This window comes from Lissotriton vulgaris, chromosome 7, assembly GCF_964263255.1.
Source record: "Lissotriton vulgaris chromosome 7, aLisVul1.2, whole genome shotgun sequence".
NCBI classification, from domain to species: Eukaryota; Metazoa; Chordata; class Amphibia; order Caudata; family Salamandridae; genus Lissotriton; species Lissotriton vulgaris.
The window spans coordinates 1,756,845,593-1,756,868,307 of NC_141695.1; the positions used below are offsets into that span (position 1 = coordinate 1,756,845,593).

The 22,715-nt window shown below is 44.2% G+C and overlaps 1 protein-coding gene across 2 annotated transcripts in view; it reads left to right on the top strand.

Annotated features, from left to right (window-relative positions):
• Positions 1-22,715, top strand: part of LOC147706594 (uncharacterized) — a 141,302-nt gene that overhangs the window by 81,727 nt on the left and 36,860 nt on the right. The window contains exons 3-5 of one of the 2 annotated variants that reach the window (XM_086933085.1): positions 3,287-3,352; positions 14,327-14,464; positions 14,544-14,632. In XM_086933085.1, the coding sequence (XP_086789211.1) occupies positions 3,287-3,352; positions 14,327-14,464; positions 14,544-14,632 (293 nt within the window). The remainder of the gene's footprint in view (positions 1-3,286; positions 3,353-14,326; positions 14,465-14,543; positions 14,633-22,715) is intronic. The other variant, XM_086933086.1, reaches the window with a different exon arrangement.

Here is a 22,715-nt window from a genome sequence, read left to right on the forward strand (position 1 = left end):
CCCAGTTCCGGCCAGTCACGGACTGTCACAGACTGTCCGCCGGAACGCAGCTTTAAGTGCCTCCTGGCGCGCTCGGTGGTAGCGTCAGCCTTGAGGAGCCAAGAATCCTGGGCAATGCAGTTTTTTCTACTGACCGGCGGAGCCAAGCCCGGCTGGTCGTCCGAGGAGGTTGGGGGCGGAGCCAAGCCCGGCCGTGGATCAGGAAGCAGGTGAGCCCCGGTAACAAGAACGAACAAACAAACAGCAAGGGACTCAGCCCCTGACGCAGCTTTAAACGCCTCCTGGCGCGCTCGGTGGTAGCGTCAGCCTTGAGGAGCCAAGAATCCTGGCCAATGCAGTTTTTTCTACTGACCTGCGGAGCCAAGCCCACTGGTCATCCGAGGAGGTTGGGGGCGGAGCCAAGCCCGGCCGTGGATCAGGAAGCAGGTGAGCCCCGGTAACAAGAACGAACAAACAAACAGCAAGGGACTCAGCCCCTGACGCAGCTTTAAACGCCTCCTGGCGCGCTCGTGGTAGTGTCAGCCTTGAGGAGCCAAGAATCCTGGGCAATGCAGTTTTTTCTACTGACCGGCGGAGCCAAGCCCGGCCAGTCGTCCGAGGAGGTTGGGGGCGGAGCCAAGCCCGGCCGTGGATCAGGAAGCAGGTGAGCCCCGGTAACAAGAAAGAAACAAACAAACAGCAAGGGACTCAGCCCCTGACGCAGCTTTAAGCGCCTCCTGGCGCGCTCGTGGTAGCGTCAGCCTTGAGGAGCCAAGAATCCTGGGCAATGTAGTTTTTCTACTGACCGGCGGAGCCAAGCCCGGCCGGTCGTCCGAGGAGGTTGGGGGCGGAGCCAAGCCAAGCCGTGGATCAGGAAGCAGGTGAGCCCCGGTAACAAAAACGAACAAACAAACAGCAAGGGACTCAGCCCCTGACGCAGCTTTAAACGCCTCCTGGCGCGCTCGGTGGTAGCGTCAGCCTTGAGGAGCCAAGAATCCTGGCCAATGCAGTTTTTTCTACTGACCTGCGGAGCCAAGCCCACTGGTCGTCCGAGGAGGTTGGGGGCGGAGCCAAGCCCGGCCGTGGATCAGAAAGCAGGTGAGCCCCGGTAACAAGAACGAACAAACAAACAGCAAGGGACTCAGCCCCTGACGCAGCTTTAAACGCCTCCTGGCGCGCTCGTGGTAGCGTCAGCCTTGAGGAGCCAAGAATCCTGGGCAATGCAGTTTTTTCTACTGACCGGCGGAGCCAAGCCCGGCCAGTCGTCCGAGGAGGTTGGGGGCGGAGCCAAGCCCGGCCGTGGATCAGGAAGCAGGTGAGCCCCGGTAACAAGAACGAACAAACAAACAGCAAGGGACTCAGCCCCTGACGCAGCTTTAAGCGCCTCCTGGCGCGCTCGTGGTAGCGTCAGCCTTGAGGAGCCAAGAATCCTGGGCAATGTAGTTTTTTCTACTGACCGGCGGAGCCAAGCCCGGCCGGTCGTCCGAGGAGGTTGGGGGCGGAGCCAAGCCAAGCCGTGGATCAGGAAGCAGGTGAGCCCCGGTAACAAGAACGAACAAACAGAAAGGGACTCAGCCCCTGACGCAGCTTTAAGCGCCTCCTGGCTCGCTCGGTGGTAGCGTCAGCCTTGAGGAGCCAAGAATTCTGGGCAATGCAGTTTTTTCTACTGACCGGCGGAGCCAAGCCTGGCCGGTCGTACGAGGAGGTTGGGGGCGGAGCCAAGCCCGGCCGTGGATCAAGAAGCAGGTGAGCCCCGGTAACAAGAACGAACAAACAAACAGCAAGGGACTCAGCCCCTGACGCAGCTTTAAGCGCCTCCTGGCGCGCTCTGTGGTAGCGTCAGCCTTGAGGAGCCAAGAATCCCTGGCAATGCAGTTTTTTCTACTGACCGGCGGAGCCAAGCCCGGCCGGTCGTCCGAGGAGGTTGGGGGCGGAGCCAAGCCCGGCCGTGGATCAGGAAGCAGGTGAGCCCCGGTAACAAGAACGAACAAACAAACAGCAAGGGACTCAGCCCCTGACGCAGCTTTAAGCGCCTCCTGGCGCGCTCGGTGGTAGCGTCAGCCTTGAGGAGCCAAGAATCCTGGGCAATGCAGTTATTTCTACTGACCGGCGGAGCCAAGCCCGGCTGGTCGTCCGAGGAGGTTGGGGGCGGAGCCAAGCCCGGCCGTGGATCAGGAAGCAGGTGAGCCCCGGTAACAAGAACAAACAAACAAACAGCAAGGGACTCAGCCCCTGACGCAGCTTTAAACGCCTCCTGGTGCGCTCGGTGGTAGCGTCAGCCTTGAGGAGCCAAGAATCCTGGGCAATGCAGTTTTTTCTACTGACCGGCGGAGCCAAGCCCGGCTGGTCGTCCGAGGAGGTTGGGGCGGAGCCAAGCCCGGCCGTGGATCAGGAAGCAGGTGAGCCCCGGTAACAAGAACGAACAAACAAAGTGCCTCTGTGTCTCCACTCAAAGCTTAACACCATTTTGTTAGGATCATATGCAAGGAAATCTATTTTTCAGAACAAATTTCGAAACTATCTATTGGAGGACTCGCTGATTAGTTCAAATAAATATCATTAAAAAGTTTAAAAAGCCTACGTGCCTTCGTTCTGCCATATTTTTTTTTTTTAAAGGAGCGAGGTAATATTAGAATTATTTGACTAATTTTGGGTGTATCGGCCAACTTTAATATCTGGTCATAATGAACTTTACTAATTACAAACAGTAGGGTTTTACCTTAACTGACACCCATCTTACACCAGTGCAATAGCAATACTAATACAGCAACAAGGTTATTAATATAACCATTTATTATTCCTGTAACACAGGTAAAACATCAGCCTGGGTCAGTTTCTTCTCAGCTATAAGGATGAACTTAACAAAATGAGTTGTTAAAGTGGTGATATGTCCTCAGAGACACAATATAATTGCTTTGCGGCACGCTCTTACTCCTATTTCCTTAAAAATGGGTTTTAACAGTGTTTGCCTTGCTTGTCGCAATCTAGAGCAAATACATACAATGTGCAATAGCATTTCATTGACACAACCACATAATCTGCAATTTTGTGTTTGCCAATGTTGTACCCATCTCGGAGTCCCATCCTTTGTTTGAAAGCGGCCAAACCTTAACATAAGATATCTATCCCTTAAAACCGGTTTTGAATGGGAGTTTAAATAGGGTAGGGGCTCGGTTTTATTATACTATCAATTAACCAAGCATGCTAATATTTGCAATCGCCTCCTTATCCAAGAAAAATGACAAAAAATTGCTTCCCAATTAAGTGCTCAAAGGATTCATAGATTGAATTTCTGATTGCTTTGTAGCGCCTGAAGCTGGTAGAAATAACATCCAGACCTCCACCCCGATGATCGTCTCTATTCCAGAGAGAGGTAGGTCTGAGTGAAGTGTGGTGTGAATTTCATGTGTAACAAGGGTTGTGTGTTGCAGATTATAGGTGATTGTTATGGGTGAAGCATGAAGTTCCTTTTAGTATGGGGAGCAGAACGCCAAACCCCAAAGGTTAGGCACTTTGAAATTCAGATCACCCCAAATTTTACCTTTAGCGGTTCCGCTTCAATCCTCGATCTATCAATAAAGAACCTCATCCTCATTATCAGACCTAACATTAATCTAGCCAAGTATAAATAATGAATAGGAACATCCAGTAACTGAGTTCTAGATCAGGAATAGTTAAATATTTTATAACAAAATCCCAAAATCAAGGGGTACAGAGTATTGTAAAATATGCTGTGTAGTCACAAATGCATAATACATAGTCAGAAATCTAATTATTCTAAGTACCAAATGAACAGCTAAATTATAAGTGGAGAGGACAGAGTCCCTGGTAGAAAAGGAAAATCATCTCATTATAATTGATATAATCACACAGGAAACCAACAGCATCTCCGGCAGAAAAGGAAAGGCTCCCCAATAAATAGACATAGCCTCTACTAGACAGGAACGTCTTCTGGCTCACCTAAAAAACAGAGTTTTATACACAATTTCAGAGCAATTTAATCTGTAACTGTGGGTGAAGGTTTGATTTACTCAGAATTCTGTCCATCATCTGTTCTTTTTGTGTTTGGATTGAGGTCATGGCACTGGATAGTCTATGTTTCTTCATATCAGTAAGCCCGGGCTGCGAACTCTGCTCCGCCAGCGGAGTTTGAAAAGGTTTTGCCAACTCCACGGTCTGTTGGGAAAGATGAGTTCAGGCAAAACTCTAACTCCATGTCAGAGAGGTGTTAGCCCCTGTGCCACGGCCCTAACAAAAAAAAAAAACACTTGCCTGCGCACTGGCGTCTCCGGGCTGCCCTCCTCCTTGCCCTGGTCTCTCCTCCTCACCGCTGTCCTCGCTGCAAACCCCTATGTTGAATGTTTTGTGTGAACTGCATATTCGCAAAACCAGCAATGAGGATGGCGGCGAGGAGGAGAGACCATGGCGAGGAGGAAGGCAGCCTGAGATTGCAGAAAGCAGGTACATTTTTATTTCCCTTTTTTTTAAATTGGGAGTGTGATTTGGGAAGATGGAACAGAGCAGAGTTCTACAGAGCTTTTTTTTTACTCCTGGAACTCCGCAGAGTGCCACTCCACGTACTCTGCCCACCCTACATATCAGCCAGACCTTTGCCGTATTCTAAGATGATGATAATTTAATTGGGCAAGTATTTCTCATGTTCATAGAAATAAGAGGAAGGGTTTTGGGCCATTTCAGGCACAACACAGATATTTGCCAGCGTATTCTTGAACGTACCATTTGTCCTTTCCCGTATTGCAGAAGATTGAGGTTGATAACTATAGTGGAACTTTTTAACTTCTTTCATTTTCTCCACATATGATTTCCAAAGCCTCATTTTTAAAGGTGTCTCATGGTCTGTTTTACTAGAATTTGGAAGGCCAAATCCAGGAATAAACTCCTTCAATAATGATCTGGCAACTGTAAAGCTATCTGATCTCCAGGTGAGGTATGCTTCAACCCACTGAGAGAACATGCAGACAACTACAAAGGTGTGTTCAATACCATTGCAATTTAGCATCTCAATCTAATCTGCTTGAAATCTTATAAATGGGCCTTCTGAATTGCCAATACGACTCATCAATACCTGGGTCATTTCTCCCTGATCATTAAACTTACAAGTCAAACAGCATAAACAAACCTCTCTGAATTTTGTAGTTTTTCAATACTTTTTTAATATTTCGACTACACTATTTCTTTCTACATGAGACCCTTGTGGAAATATTTTAACATTAGCTACAGCACAGAGTTTGGCAAGATGTATTTTCTCTGAGCATTTAAATACATATAATTTTAATATTTCTTGAAACCCAATCTTTCCCATTTTTTGTCATTATCTGGACCATCTTCTTGAAGATCTCTCAGTTCACTTAATGAAGTCTGGTTGAGCTCCTAAAGAAACAACTTACATTTTCAGCATTTTGAACTGTATTTATTCTCAACTCTTCATCTTCACCCTCCTGGACAACTGTCTCTTCTTGCAATGCACAGTATTTTGCAATCTGGTTAGCATATTTATTACTAAGTATAAATATATATTTTCCAGCCTTATGGCCAACACTCTTGATGACTGCAATTTCCTTTGGCTTTATTATTGCCTTCAACAAATCTAGAAAAAGGTCAGTGATGGTGGTGGTTTGTCGTATTACCAGGTCAGAGCTTACAGAACCCAAAGGGGTGTGGACATTAAGCTGTGATATTTATAAATGGTCACCTGGTATTAACCTTTGAACTTTAAGTGAGCAGTACTAGTATTCCAAGAATGTCATGGAGAACTGATCCATTTTACACGTAGGCTTCGATGTGACATTGCTGAACAGAAGTACATTAACCCTGATGAAGTCCTCTCAGAAGACGAAACGTATTGGCCGGGCTGTTTCTTTGATGTATTGAAGAATAATAAACAGAATTGTTTTGAGACTTCATAGTGTGGCTCCCATGTTATTTTGATATTGGAGAAGAATACAATTTTATTGACACCATTGAACTATGTGTATTGATGAAAGGAGGCGAGAAGAAGAAAAGAGAAGAAACTCTACAATGCAATTGTAGAATTCTTGAGGCACTCCCTTTTGTGTGTTTTTTCTACAAACAAGCCCCAGTTGGGGCACAAATGGTTGGCCACTAAGGCAGCTAAGTTCCAGGAAACAATCTTAGTATGGGAGGGCTGATAAGAGATAGCATCACCCAAGTCATATGGCTCAGAGACTCAGGGTGATACAGTGGTGTCCCGTCACAGGAGGTGGGATGGGTATATACTCCAGAAGAGAAGAGGTTGTTAAAAGAATATTTTACTATTTTTCAAGTTGGAAATGTTCAGTATATAATGTTCAATGAACAAAATATGCATACAGAAGAGAAAAAAGAAAGAAGAAAGAAAGAAAGAAAAAACATAGATAAATAAGGCTTAGGAATGACCCTGATGGTCATCTGAAGAAAGGAACCTCAATCAAATTATAATTTGATCAATCGCAGCTGAGACCCGCCCAAATTTTATTGAGTTTCCTCAGTGAGGAAGTACCTCTAGCTTTGTCATGAGCCAAATCTAACTTATGGAATTGTCTCAAAAGAGCCCAACATTCATTTGCCTAAAGGGGGTATCAGAGACCCAAACCCAAGCTACACATAACCGGGCACAGACTATCATTACTGTCGTTAGGCATTTGTTACCACCATCATCCTCAAACTTAACACCCATCAAAATCTCTTTAGGGGATAATGAAACCTGGAGGCCTCGACAGTGCAACATTAATTTGGTTACATGAGTCAAAAAGTCCTGTTGGGCAGGACATACAATGTACCATAGCTGCAGAAATCTGCCTACATTTTATGCAACTAGTTTTATCCCCAGAATCATTGGCTCCCAATTTAGAGGGTCTTTCTGGCGTGTAATATATGATCAAATTGTCTTGAATTGTTGCAGGTTCTGATTGATAAAGTGAACTGATCTGTCCAAAATCTCCAGTGCCCTCTGTAGCTCCAAGATGTAAACGCCAGACCCCAGTTGCCGGCTCCATTTTCAATCCAATAGCACATTGTCCTCAGTTACATACTCACAAACGACCTGATATACCAAACTTATCAATCTACTTGCTTTATAAAGATGCCGCTACAGCTCTGTACCTTCCAGATGAATCAGGTATTTAGATGCTGTCAAAAAGTAGTCCCTCGCTTCAATTTTTGTTTTTAAGTGATTAGGGAGCCCATAGTTAGCCTGTAATCCGGTAAATGAGCAGAAGTTATTTAAGTCGTACACCTGTTGAATATTCTAAACCCCATATCTCACCCAGGCCTTTCCGATTGGATCTTGAAACACTACTAGGAAAGCAGGATTATACAACAGCAGCGTTTCTTTAATTAAAAAGGCAATTGAATATTTATTACAGATTTCCTGCCATTGATACGAATACCATCATTCACAGCCTTAAAGCGAACCCTCTTGAAGTAATTTGGGTCCCGCAGCCAGTATAAAAAAGGCTTATATTCATCCCCCAGTGCTAGCTGATCAGCAGAAAGCCACTTGGTCAGGGTCTGCCAGGATTAATAAACTGCACAAGCGCCCTACAAACGCAGCCCAAAAATACAACTTAAAGTCTGAGAATTGAATTAGATGGGAGATTTATAAGTTTGCTCATCTTGCCTGCCTGTAACCCCAGATAGAACTTCCAATGGTGACTTTGCGGTGCCTAAAAAATGAATTTGGGAACCAAAAAGAAATTGCACTAAAAAGATAAAGAAAATTAAGAAGAATATTCATGTTAACTATATTGCATCGTCCAATAATGGTACTGTCAAAACTATGCACCAGTGGAAGAGCGTTGAGTCCCAGAAAAATAGAAAATGGACGATACACCAATGGAAGGCCTCTAAGCTCAGTAATTCACAATGGACTATGCACCAGCGAAAGAGCGCTAAGCCCAGTAATGGACAATGGACTATGCACCAGCGGAAGAGCGCTAAGCCCAGTAATGGACAATGGACTATGCACCAGCGGAAGAGCGCTAAGCCCAGTAATGAACATTGTACTATGCACCAGAGGAAGAGCGATGAGCCCAGTAATTGTAATGGACTATGCAACAGTGGAAGAGATCTAAGAGAAGTAATGTACAATGGACTATGCACCAGCGGAAGAGCGCTGAGCCCAGTTTTGGACAATAAACTATGTACCAGTGGAAGAGCCCTGAGCTCAGTAACGGACAACGAACTATGCACCAATGGAAGAGAGCTAAGACAAGTAATGGACAAAGGACTATACACTAGTAGAAGAGCGCTGAACCCAGTAATGAATAATGGACTATGCACCAGTTGAAGAGCGCTAAGCCCAGTAATGGACAATGGACTATGCACCAGTGGAAGAGTGCTAAGCCCAGTAATGGACAATGAACTATGCACCAATGGAAGAGGTGCCAAGCCCAGTAATGGACAATGGACTATGCACCAGTGGAAGAGAGCTAAGACAAGTAATGGACAATGGACTATGCACCAGTGGAAGAGCGCTGAGTCCAGTGACCGCCTCGACCTGGTTGAGCACGGTCGCTCCCTCCTGCCCTCGCTGACTCCTACCCTGTGCTGCCTGGTATCGTTTTGATTGTACTGCTAAGCCTGGCTAACGCTGCTCTCCTCACTTTGAATCCCAGTCCACATAGCGCTGCTGCCCACGCTTAGCGCTCGAACGTGCCTGCAGGGTTGTGCGCAATTATATCTGCTAAGACTCTAGTTTTTTGTAACGCTGTGCATGAAAGCTGCTTTGCTCACTGTTTACATAGTGTTTTATTGAATTACGCTCCAAGCTTCCTGTAAGTGGGTCTGCTTGCGTGTTATTGCCGCCGCCATTTGCTCTGTTGTTGTTGTTGCCCTGAGACCGCCCCCTCCACCACGCAACCGCCTCCCATAGGATCCTCCCTCGCCCCTCCCCCTCCCACTATCCATATATGACAGGAGTCCCCGCGCGCAGCGTTCACGCGCAGCGAACGCGCCCAATCCGCGCCGAAGGTGCGCCAAAGGTAAGCCCGTCTACGCCCGTCCGCGCCTGGACCGCGCCCAGCGCCAGACCCCCGGGCCCCCGTCCCTCCCAGCCCCCCCGCATTACCTACGATGCCGCCACCCTCCTAGCCCTCAACCCCGGTCGCGCCCCCAACTGCGTCCAAGCCGCCCCTGGACACACCCATGGACCTTTCTCTTGCTACTCCTGCAAATTCTTCGGCACCGACAACATCTCCGCTACGACCACAACACAGATTCCCGACCCCAACCACCTACAATGCATCCTTCTCAACACCCGATCGGTCCACAGACACGCCATTGACCTATGGAATCTACTAGACACCATCTCTCCAGACGTCGCCTTCCTAACAGAAACTTGGATGAACGCTACCTCCGCCCCAGACATCACCATTGCCATCCCTGAAGACTATAAGATCACAAGCAAGGACCGCACCGACCACACAGGAGGAGGAATCGCTATCGTCCATAAGAAATCAATCCGCATCTCAACCAGCTCTGACGCCAACCTCGTGAACTCCGAACACCTTCACTTCCAGATCCACATCGACCCCAAGACCACACTCAGAGGCACCCTCCTCTACAGACCACCAGGACCCCGCGCAAAATTCAGTGAAGACATCACGGACTTCATCACCCCACACGCGCTCCCCTCCAAAGACTACATCCTTCTGGGAGACCTCAACTTTCACCTTGAAAAGATCAACGACCGCAACACCACCACCCTCTTAGACAACCTCGCCAACCTAGGACTTAAACAAATAGTCACTTCCCCCACCCACATCGCAGGTCACACACTCGACCCCATCTTCACCTCCAGCAATCATGTCTCCTTCAGCCACACTACGGATCTCCTCTGGACTGACCACAGCTGCGTTCACTTCACCTACAACAAACCAAAACCCACCAACCACCTCCAACCAACTCTGCAAAGAAACTGGAACAAAATCACCATGGACCAGATCTCCGCATCGCTCCTTCTAAACACCCCAGCCCACTCTTCTAACGCAAACGAAGCCGCCGCCAACCTCACCCTATGGTTATCCAACACCGCCGACACCTTAGCACCACTGAAGAAACGTCAAAGCAAACCTGGCAGCAAAAAGGCCTCATGGTTCAACGATGATCTTAAGAAGTCCAAGAAACTCTGCCGCTCCCTTGAAAAGGCCTGGAAAAAAGACCCAACCACTAGCACCAAGGACGCCTTCAAAAACGCCACCCGCACTCACCACCAACTAATCCGAAAGGCCAAGAAAACAGCATTCAAGGATCGACTTGACAACAACGCCCACAACAGCAAGGAACTTTTCAACATCGTCAAGGAATTTTCCAATCCTTCGGCCAACTCCAACGACATCACCCCCTCTCAAGCCCTCTGCGACTCCCTAGCCTCATTCTTCCACAACAAGATTGCAGACATCCACAACAGCTTCGACAACCAACCCGGAAACCAACCCACCCTACCATTTGCTGAACATTCTTCTCCCGTGAACACCCTTAACGACTGGAACCCAATCTCCACTGAGGACACAATCCGCCTGATGAATTCCATCCACTCAGGATCCCCCACAGACCCATGTCCTCACCACATCTTCAACAAAGCAGACTCCGTCATAGCACCGCACCTCCGAGACGTCATCAACTGCTCCTTCAACTCTGCCACCTTCCCGGAAGACTGGAAACACGCTGAACTCAACGCCCTTCTGAAAAACCCCACAGCGGACCCCACCGAACTCAAAAATTACCGCCCCATCTCGTTCCTTCCATTCCCGGCCAAAGTCATCGAGAAAGCTGTCAACAACCAGCTCGCCGCCTTCCTCGAAGCCAACAAATCCCTCGACTCCTCACAGTCTGGCTTCCGAGCAAAACACAGCACTGAGACCGCCCTCATCGCAGCAACAGACGAAATTCGAACACTACTGGACAACGGAGACACAGTCGCCCTCATCCTCCTCGACCTCTCTGCAGCCTTCGACACAGTCTGCCACAGCACCCTTTTACAACGCCTCAATAACATCGGAATCCAAGGAAAAGCACTTGAATGGATCACCTCGTTCCTCACCGGAAGAACCCAGAGAGTCCGCCTCCCACCATTCAAGTCCGAGGCCACTGAAGTCATCTGTGGCGTACCACAAGGATCCTCACTCAGCCCCACCCTCTTCAACGTATACATGAGCCCCCTCGCGGCCATCGCCCGCCAACACAACCTCAACATCATCTCTTACGCGGATGACACTCAACTAATCCTTTCTCTCACCAATGACCCCAGCACCGCCAAAACTAACCTACACGAAGGAATGAAAGAAGTTGCCGAATGGATGAAACAAAGCCGTCTGAAACTGAACTCAGACAAAACAGAAGTCCTCATCTTAGGTACATCCCCCTCTGCATGGGATGACTCCTGGTGGCCGGAAGCCCTCGGAAAAGCACCCATCCCAACAGACCACGCACGGAACCTAGGCGTCATCCTGGATTCTTCACTCTCAATGAACAGACAAGTCAGCGCCGTATCCTCTTCCTGCTTCAACATTCTTCGCATGCTCAGAAAAACTTTTCGCTGGATCCCCACCGAAACCAGGAAAACAGTCACCCATGCTCTGGTCACGAGCCGACTGGACTACAGAAACACCCTCTACGCAGGCACTACCGCTAAACTCCAGAAGAAACTCCAACGAATCCAAAACGCCTCAGCCAGGATCATATTAGACATCCCACGCAACGAACACATCTCTGGTCACCTTAAAGACCTCCACTGGCTACCCGTCAATAAGAGGATCACTTTCCGACTGCTAACCCACGCACACAAATCACTCTACGACATCGGACCAGAATGCCTCAACTCACGACTGTCCTTTTACACCCCCTCCCGCCAACTACGTTCTTCCAGCCAAGCCCTCGCCACTGTACCTCGCATCAACAAGACCACCATGGGAGGCAGATCCTTCTCATACCTGGCTGCTAAAACATGGAACTCACTCCCTGCTTACCTTCGCCTCACCCAGAACCACCTAGCATTCAGAAAGCAACTTAAAACGTGGATATTTGACAAGTAATCCTCCTCCCCTTTCTAAGCGCCTTGAGACCCTCTGGGTATGTAGTGCGCTATATAAATTCTCTGACTTGACTTGACTTGACAGTGATGGACAATGGGCTATGCACCAGTGGAAGAGAGCTAAGACAAGTAATAGACAATGGACTATGCACCAGTAGAAGAGTGCTAAGCCCAATAATGGACAATGGATTATGCTCCAGTGGAAGAGCTCTAAGCCCAGTAATAGACAATAGACTATGCACCAGTGGAAAAGTGCTGAGCCCAGTAATGGATAAAGGACTATGCACCAGTGGAAGAGCTCTAAGCCCATTAATGGACAATAGACAATGAACCAGTGGAAGAGTGCTGAGCCCAGTAATGGACAATGGACTATGCACCAGTGGGAGAGCGCTGAGCCCAGTAATGGATAATGTACTATGCACCAGTGGAAGAGCGCCACGCCCAGTAATGGTCAATGGACTATACACCAGCAGAAGAGCGCTGAGCCCAGTGATAGGCAATGGACTATGCACCAGCAGAAGAGAGCTAAGCCCAGTAATGAATAATGGACTATGCACCATTGAAAGAGCTCTAAGCCCAGTAATGGACAATGGACTATGTGCCAGCAGAAGAGCGGTGAGCCCAGTAATAGCCAATGGACTATGCACCAGCCGAAGAGAGCTAAGCCCAGTAATGAACAATTGACTATGGACCAGTGGAAGAGCACTGAACCCAGTAATGGACAATGGACTATGCACCAGCAGAAGAGAGCTAAGCCCAGTAATGGACAATGGACTATGCACCAGTGGAAGAGAGCTAAGACAAGTAATAGACAATGGACTATGCACCAGTAGAAGAGCGCTAAGCCCAATAATGGACAATGGATTATGCACCAATGGAAGAGCTTTAAGCCCAGTAATAGACAATAGACTATGCACCAGTGGAAGAGTGATGAGCCCAGTAATGGATAAAGGACTATGCACCAGTGAAAGAGTGCTGAGCCCAGTAATGGACAATGGACTATATACCAGCAGAAGAGCGCTGAGCTCAGTGATAGGCAATGGACTATGCACCAGCAGAAGAGAGCTAAGCCCAGTAATGAACAATGGACTATGCACCAGTGAAAGAGCTCTAAGCCCAGTAATGGGCAATGGACTATGCGCCAGCAGAAGAGCGCTGAGTCCAGTAATAGCCAATGGACTATGCACCAGCCGAAGAGAGCTAAGCCCAATAATAAACAATTGACAATGCACCAGTGGAAGAGCGCTACGGCCAGTAATGGACAGTAGACTATGAACCAGTGGAAGAGCACTGAACCCAGTAATGGACAATGGTCTATGCACCAGTGGAAGAGCACTAAGCTCACTAATATACAATAGACTATGCACCAGTGGAAGAGAGCTAAGCCCAGTAATGAACAATGGACTATGCACCAGTGAAAGAGCTCTAAGCCCAGTAATGGGCAATGGACTATGCACCAGCAGAAGAGCGCTGAGTCCAGTAATAGCCAATGGACTATGCACCAGTGGAAGAGCGCTGAGTCCAGTAAAGGACAATGGACCATTCACCAGTGGAAGAGCGCTGAGCCCAGTAATGGACAATGGACTATACACCAGTGGACGAGCGCTAAGCCCAGTAATAGACAATGGACTATGCACCAGTAGAAGAGTGCTTAGCCCAGTAATGGACAATGGACTATGCACCAGTGGGAGAGGCTAAGCCCAGTAATGGAACTTCAGCTGAAGGACCTTGGGCACCTGCAAGGGTAGAAACTCTGGGAAGTTCATTCACAATTCATGCATATTTAGGAAATTTACAATGAAATAATCTAGTCTTCATGTGCAAAGCTGCATAGGGAAAGATACACATATAGAACGGGTTGGGAGGGGGCAAGTAACAGGAGTGAGCAGAAAACAACATCCATATTAAATAAAATGGACTTTTCATCAAAATGGCAACAAAATTAGATTACTAAACGCACTGCTATACATTATATTAAACTAATTTCAAGTGCGCTTATGTTAGATTATTATTACCAGATTGGACCCATTATTAAATTCATTATTCAGAAGCATTTTCCATAATAATGCAAATCCTAAAACCATTTCAAGAATCACATTTTGACAAATTATATACTGCTGTTGAGGAGTGACGATAACCAGCTCAGACCCTTTCATCCAAAGTACTGGTGTGTTTAAAGAGTCTCTTAGACCTTTTTCTCTCTCCTCCTTTTGTTATTCCTTTTTTTCTCAGTTCTTCCTGCACCTGTCAAGAGTCGGACGAGCCTGACACTCACAGGTTGTCTTTCTTCTTCAGGGGCTCCTCCTGCTTCAGATGCCTCCTGTTCTTGTTGGTGGGTCACCCTGATGGTGGCTTCAGGGATGCTCCTCGGTGCTGTTGTCGCTGTCCTTGGTGTGGTTCTCTTCTATGAGAGACGCGCAAAGAAAGCAAATGGTAAGAGTCTAATCAGAGTCCCATTTCAAAGTATAAAGCAGTCAAAAATCAGGTGCGATATAATGTGTTCTGCTTTCAGGTGCGACCCCAGGTAGCATCCCCAGAGCCATCTATGAATCTGCAGTAAACTATGGGAACGTGGAGAACGCAAACCGAGCACAGCCCGCTGTGAGTAAATTATAATAAATCTATAAATACATATGTACAGCCTGTAACCAAGACACCACTCACAAACTGCAAATAGTAACACACATTCTTACCATAGACAGGTATGTACAGATAACAGGCATGTAACCGAACACAGCCAGCAGTGAGTGCATTATAATAAATCTATAAATACATATGTACAGCCTGTAACCAAGAGACCACTCACAAACTACAAAGAGTAACACATATTCTTTTTTTTTTTGTTTAAGAAGTTTTATTTGCATTTTTAGATTAAATACAATACAATACATATGTCATTAAAAATAAAATTGGAACAATAATATTATCAAGAAAGAGTACTGAAACATATGTAATGAGCAATAAACAATAAGAAATGGTTATAGAGAGAGGGAAAAGGGAAGAGAGAGAGACATGTAGAATAGAAAGAAGGATAAATGAAAGAAAGGAAAGAAAGAAGGGGCAAAAGAGGGGGAGGGAGAAGAGAGATAGGGGAAGGCAAAAATAAGTGGGAAAACAAAGAGTGAATTCAAGGGAAAGAGTTGAAGGAAAGATAAGTGGTAAAAGGAAGCCAAAGAAGATCGGATTTAATTTTCAGGTGAACAGAAGAGGATGAAGCAATAGCAATCCTATGTTCATCGCAAACAAAATTCCACCAGGTATGAACAGAAATTTTAGAATTGTCTTTCCAACATAATAAAATAACTTTAAATGCAAGAGAAATAAACAAGTCCAACAATCTCGCAGAAGAGGAGATAATATCAACATCAGATGACAACGATCCCAGGAAAATAGTCTGTAAAGATAACTGGGCTGAACAATTAAAAACCCGCATACATATCTTCCAAACTTCTTTCCAAAATGATAAAACAGGGAGACATTCGTATAGTAGGTGTTTAAGTGACCCAGTTTCCTTAGTACATGACCAACAAAGTATAGAGGATGTTGGGGAAAATTTATGAACAATTACAGGGGTGATAAGAACTCCATGATAAATAAACAGTAACGATTGGATAATGCGAGCAGCAGGAGATACTTTAAACAATTTGGACCATATACGATCCCACAACAGAACAGAAAGAGAAATGTCAAGGTCAGTTTCCCATGCAATCTCCACAGCTGACTTAGGACGAACTGAACCTGTTGACAATAATAGTGCATAAACAAGGGCAGCCTTAGGTTGTTGAGTGGAGAATAAGGGATATAGTGAAGAGGTAGGAGCAAAAGAGGGTAAAGCATCAGGCATGGGAAAGGAAGCTAAGTGTGACTGAATGGCAGACATAATAATGGTGTATTCAGAGATATATGACGAAGGTAAATTGAATAAATTTTGTAATTTCGGAAAAGTAATGAAAGAGTCATTATCAAAAAATTGATGAACAAAGATAATATTCTTTTCTTTCCAGTGCTTGAAATAAAATGATTTACCTTTATACCGCAGAAATTTGTTATACCATACAACAGATAATAAAAAACATTGCAACGAGGAAAGATCAGAGAAGAAGACATTGTGTAATACCGTTTGAGAGTATTTTAAGAGAGGGAATTTGGTCAAAAAAGCACAGTTTGACATAAAAACAATATGTTGAAAGGAAAAGTCTTTCAGTAGGGAGCGTTCTAGAAGAACCCAGGTAGGAACAGGGGTGTCAGTAAAGTCATAGGCCAAAGAAAAGGATTGTTTAATCAAAAAAGCGGAGTGATACAATTTAAAGTTGGGAAAACGAACACCACCTTCAGATTTAGGACGAATCAGCTTATGCAGTGCTATTCGGGGATGTTTGCCATTCCATAAAAATTTTGAACAAATAGTGTTTATGCGGGAAAAAAAGGAGAGGGGAATTTTGAAAGGGAGCATGGATATAGTATACAGAACATGTGGGACAATCATCATTTTAATTGTGTCTAGTCTACCCCACCAGGAAAGAAATAATGGGGACCAGATTTGAAGAAGGGAGTTGATTTTCTTTAGGAGAGAATCAAAAGTAAATTTAAGGGTATCTCTCAAGGAGGGAGCGAACCAAATACCGAGGTATTTAATTTTAGAGGGACACCAAGCAAAATCGGTATTATTAAACATGAATTGGTAACAAAGTGAATTAAGTGGGAGGACTTCCGTTTTGGACAGGTTCAATTTATATCCTGAAACAGAGGAATATAACCGGACCTCATCCAGAAATGGTGGGAGGGAGGTTTCAGGATTTGACATGTAAACCAGCACATCATCTGCATATGCAGACAATTTAGTTTCAGTGGAGGACAATTTAAAACCAGTGATGGCAGGATTGGAACGAATTCTTTCTAAGAAGGGTTCGAGACAAAGAATAAATAATAGGGGAGAGTGGGGGCAACCTTGACGAGTACCTCTAGACAAGGAGAAGGATTTGGAAAATTGGTTATTAACAAAAATACTGGCACGAGGAGAGGAATAGAGAAGTTTAACCAAAGAAATAAAAGATGGGCCAAATCCATACCATTGTAGGGTACGAAAAAGGAATTGCCAGTTGATACGATCAAAAGCTTTCTCAGCATCTAAGGATAGTGCTGCTAAAGGGATTTTAAGATGTTTGCTGTGAGCAATGACATTAGAGAACATTCAAGCATTGTCCGCAGCAAGTCTACCCTTAACAAAACCCACCTGGTCTGTTTTGATTAGACGGGGGATAAGGGAGTCGAGGCGGGAAGCAAGAATTTTAGCAAAAATCTTGCAATCATAATTAATTAGGGATATAGGGCGATAATTTTTGCATTGGGTGTGGTCTTTATCAGGTTTCGGGATTATGATAATTAGTGCATCCAAAAAGGACCCAGAAGCTTTCGCACTTAAAATAAAGGAGTTGAAGAGTTGAAGGAGTTTAGGTGCAAAAAACGTGTGAAACGAAGAATAAAATTCTACAGGTAGGCCGTCTGGACCAGGAGCCTTTGATCGTTTTAGTGAGTTAATGGCTCGAGTTACCTCCTGTAGCGTAATTTGTTCTTCCAGGAGAGCAAACTCATCTGGGAGGGAAGGAGGAGGGGGAAGGCCTTCAAAAAAGGAAGATAAGTTTACATCAGAGGGGTGGGTGTCATCAGTATGTAAAGAATGATAGCAGGAATGGAATACTTCAGCAATGTCTTCATCTGCTGTAACCAATTTATTTAGAGCGTCATTGAAAATGGGGCCTACATTTTTACGCTCAGATTTAATTTTCAAATAGTTTGCCAACATTTTCCCCGCTTTATTTTGACCACCATGGAATTTGAATTTGATTTTAAGGAGGGTGTTACATGCCTCATTGGTAATAATCTTGTTGAGTTCTGTTTTGGCTAAGATTAAATCTTAAAGGGAGGAAGAGGATTTAGATGAGAAATACAGATGTTCCAGGTGTTTAATTTTACCAAGTTGGTCATCGTATTTTTTCCTATTGAGTTTCTTCTTTTTAGCAACATAGGATATGGTAAATGCTCGGAACGCAGCTTTAAAAGCATCCCAATTGTTGGGAATGGAGGTATCAGAGGGGTCGTTAAAGGTAAAAAATTCATTAAAAAATTCCACACTTTCTTTCAAAAAAACTGAGTCAGATAAAAGAAAGGCATTAAATTTCCAACTACTAAATTTAGAGGAGATAAGGGAAAGATCAATTGAGGTAGAAACAGGGGCATGGTCAGAAATAAAAATGGAGCCTATGGCAGATTTTTGAATGGAGGGGAGTAACGATTTACTAACCATAATGTAATCAATTCTAGAACGGGTGTGATGCACAGGAGAGAAAAAGGTATATTCCAACACATCGGGGTTACATAGTTTCCAAGAATCATACAAAGGACGCGAGGCAATGGCAGATTGGAAGCTCTTATGAGTTTTGTCAGGTTGAAATTTACTAGAAGATAATCTATCAGAGAAAGGGTCTAACCATTGGTTAAAATCACCTGCAATGACGAAATCAGGGCAGTCAATGGAAGAAATTAGGGTTTTAATAGAAGTCCAAAACTTAGACGTATCTGTGTATATTTGCTCTTCTCCTATGTAAAGCGCTCTGATATCTGCGAAGATCTTGTTCGCGCTATATAAAACTTTCAAAATAAATAAATAAATAAATAAAGGACGCACAGGACCATAAATATTCAGGAGAACCAATGTCTTATTATGAATAACAACCTTAGCCATTGCCCAACGTCCTTCATCATCATGTTGAGAGGAGATAATTTGTACATTCAAAGCTTTGTGAAATAAAATAGCAACCCCCCCCTTTTTTAAGAAGAGCAGGAGAAAATACAATCTGACCCACCCACTGTCTTTTTAACTTGAGAGATTCGACATCAGAACAATGCGTTTCTTGAAGAAAAACAACTTGAGAACCAATTTGGGATAAATGAGACAATACCTTTTGACGCTTGACAGGGTGACCAAGACCTCGAACATTCCATGAGACAAAGTTACACACCATTTATGAGAGGGGCGATGGGCGACACTCGGAGAAAACATACGATAGGGAAAGCACTACAAAAAAGGAAACAACAAAGACATAAAAAACGCATAAAGAGGGTTCTTAAAATACTCATAGCAGAAATGTAAACTCTGATCAAAAGAGTAAAATACACCATGAAGATGAATAATCGAGATAGAGATTGCAAAGGAAAAGAAAGAGATGAAGCCGAGATGAAAAGGGAAAAGAATGTAGTAAGAAGAGAGGAGAGAGAAAGGAGAAGAGGGAAACCAGAAAAGAGAACAGATAAAAGACAGAGGAAAGGAAACAGATCAAGGCACAGAAGCCTGATCGGAGAGATAACAAAGAACAAAAACATCTGGGGCACGGATACGTCGGGAAGGGGAGACATCCCCACAAGCAACCGAGAAAGGGACAGATAAAAGGATAAAGAGAAGATTGTAAGAGCGAGAAACAGGAGAATATGAATAAAAGACAAAAGAGGAGATACAAACATAGATAGAGGAGAATAGTACTAGCGAGAAGGAAAAAGAAAACCACAAGCAAGAACATTAAGAAAGGTAACAAGAAATATTTTTAAGGAACAGTGTTCATCGTTGAAGGAGAAACATTCTGGAGATAAGCATGGAGCTTTTGAGGATCATCAAAGGAGCTGGTCCGACCATTATGAGTGATCTTGCAGAAACAAGGATGAAGAATGCCATATTGAATGTGAAGTTGCCGCATAAGAGGTCGTAGATTCAAGAATTCTTTGCGTCGAGCATTAGTCGCATTCGAGAGGTCTTGTGAGATGAATATGTTGTGACCAGACCACTGGAGACAACGTTTCAGTCTAGCCGCTTTTAAAACAGACATTAGCTCAGTGAATTCTAGAAAGAGCATGATAATGCCCAGAGGTTTGTTAGAGGCAGAGTTAATACGGCCAAGGCGGTGAGCTCTTTGAATGTTCAGAGGATGTGACGCAGGTTGAAGATCCAAAAGTTCTTGCAGAAATTTTTGTAAAAAAGACACCATGTCAGCTCCTTCCAAATTTTCCGGAATACCATAAACGCGTAGGTTGTTTCTCCGATTATGATTATCCAAATCCTCCGTGTGCAGTTTAAGTTTGTGAATTTCTTGCTTCAAAAGAGGAATTTTAGTCGAGATATCTTGAATGTCACTCACCCTTTGCTCCAAATTTAAGACTTTGCCCTCCATAAGAACCCAACGGTCTTCAATCTGTTTGAGCCTGTCATTAGTTGCACTCATAAAAGGTTGGAGGCCGCGAACCTCTTCAAGTATTGAGTCCAGAACAGGATTAGAGGAAGACTTAATGGGAGAGGGCGGGTCATTCTTAAGCCGCTTAGGTTTGGTACCAGTCTGAGACAATTTGGAGTCATTGGCCATGTTGAAAGTGTGAGCAGGGGCCAAAAGGTGTGACAAACAGTAAAAAGGATACTGCCCAGTGGATAGTAAAAGTGGTATAGAGATACTGAGCCAGCTGGATGAAATGGCACTGAGGTAAGAGGAGAAACCATGCGTTAAAACTTTCAAAAACTGCTATCTATCCTCATAAAGTGCATTGATAATGAGTACGTCACGCAGGAGAATTAAGAAATATAGTCACAACAGCAAGTGGTAGGATACTTGTGGTACATTATTGAAGAGAAAGTCAGTCAGACCAAATGCTGCATGACTAGAATGGCAGTATCCTATCTCTGTCATAAAACACTGAGCCAGGCATTAGAATAAATATGAGGCAAGAGAAATGGCAGAAAACAGCAAGAAAAATGCCATATTAGAGCAAAAACTCAATTTGATGGGGGATACCAACCTATTGTGGGCGCACTACCATGACTTTAGGGTACAAAATTGTAATTATTAACAAAATCAGAAGGTGCTTCTAGAGGAATGATGCGTATCCTACATCAATGGCTTCATGTGAAGCGGCAAAATATACAATGACCTCTGAGCACACTACAGTTCACTCTTACAATTCAAACACATATATGGCAAGCAACTCCAATCCTCAGGAGTCGGATCAATGAATATAGTATCCAATATCAATGCACAAAAAAGTCCACTTTCTGTATATGGGGTCCTTGTATTTTATTTTCAATGTTGATTACACCTGCCAACACGTGTTTCGTCGTGCATTAAATAATACTTCGACTTCTTCAGGGCTGTAATCAAGCAAAACATTTCCCATGATCAGTATAAATATTCATCATATAACTAGATATAAATGTGGGATAGTACCAACCACCATCCAGTGAGATGAAAGCCTGCAGAGTGAAGAGTTTGAAATGAGAAAGTAAATAGTCGAAACCATTCCAGTCCTAATATCCACCCCGTGTGTGGTAAAAGAAGAAGAACCCTACCACCAAGATATATAAACAAGGTAGGGGTAAATTATCACCTCTGTATCTTTCAGTGTTCTCTCATCCTAATTTGGTCCTCACAACGTAAACAACTAATCAATCTGAAAAGACAGAGGCATATCAGAATAATGTATACCTTAAGTGCTGTCACTAATATCAAAAAGGAACTGAATATTCCACTGTGGAATCCTAACAGAAATTAGTTGCCAGTTAAAATTTAGCTTTCACCCCCTATGTTATTAGTAAATTACCTTCGTATTCTCATCACAATTCATCCAGCAATTCGCCAACAATGTTATCTCTCCATTCACCTATGATTACCATTGGAGTCAAAATATAAATATTACAATCCGAATTAACTGCTGGTTAGAATTGATACAAAACATGTATCCTATAACACTCACCCAAAGTCAAAGTCAAAGTTTTTATTATGATTTGGCTCTCATTGAGGGCCACATAAAATAACATACATATTATCATAACGAAATAAACACAAGTTACATACAGCAACAGAAATAACCACATGTTATAAACAAATAATGCCCTCATCAACATCTTCCAAAATCACATTAATATATGTCTAAAAATTCTTTAAAATATTTAAATATTCTGGAACAGAACATTTCGTTAGGGGGGCAATACAGAGCATGGAAAAACATTTTTATATTCATAATTCCCAATTGTAGACAAATTGGTTTTATCCATTTTTTGCGCAATAGGCGTAATATCGGACAAATAAACAGTACATGGTTAAGGTCTTGAGCAGCATTATTACATAGATTGCATAAGGGAGACACTCCATACCATTTTGCGAGGAGTGTATTAAGTGGAAGCAAATTATGACGTAAAAGGTACCATATCCTACGGACACCATGCGGAATATTCCACGTTAAGTATTGTTGTGCTTGTTTAGGTGTGTAGGTTAAGACCAGGGCTTCCCTTTCTTTATACTTCTGTTGGGCAAGTATATCCAGCTTATAACATAGTTCCCAGGACCTACTTTTTAACTTTAACTTTAACTCTGATGGAGAAAGAGAAAATAACATACTTTCATCCAGTTCCAATAGTAAAACAGCTTTTCTGAAATTTTTTACCAGCTGCGAGAACTCATTAAAGTTGCCTAAAAGTTCCTTTTTTAAGATTTCACGTAGGGTTCCTGGTTTACCTCTGGCCAGGCATGCTACCCACCTTACAAGAGCAGCCAGCCCTTGAGCCCAGCAGCTTCGCAGTCCGAATTCCAGCCTGCAAGAGGATGTGGAGCAGGCTGAATTAAATGAGGAGATTTTCCTTAATACCTTTCCC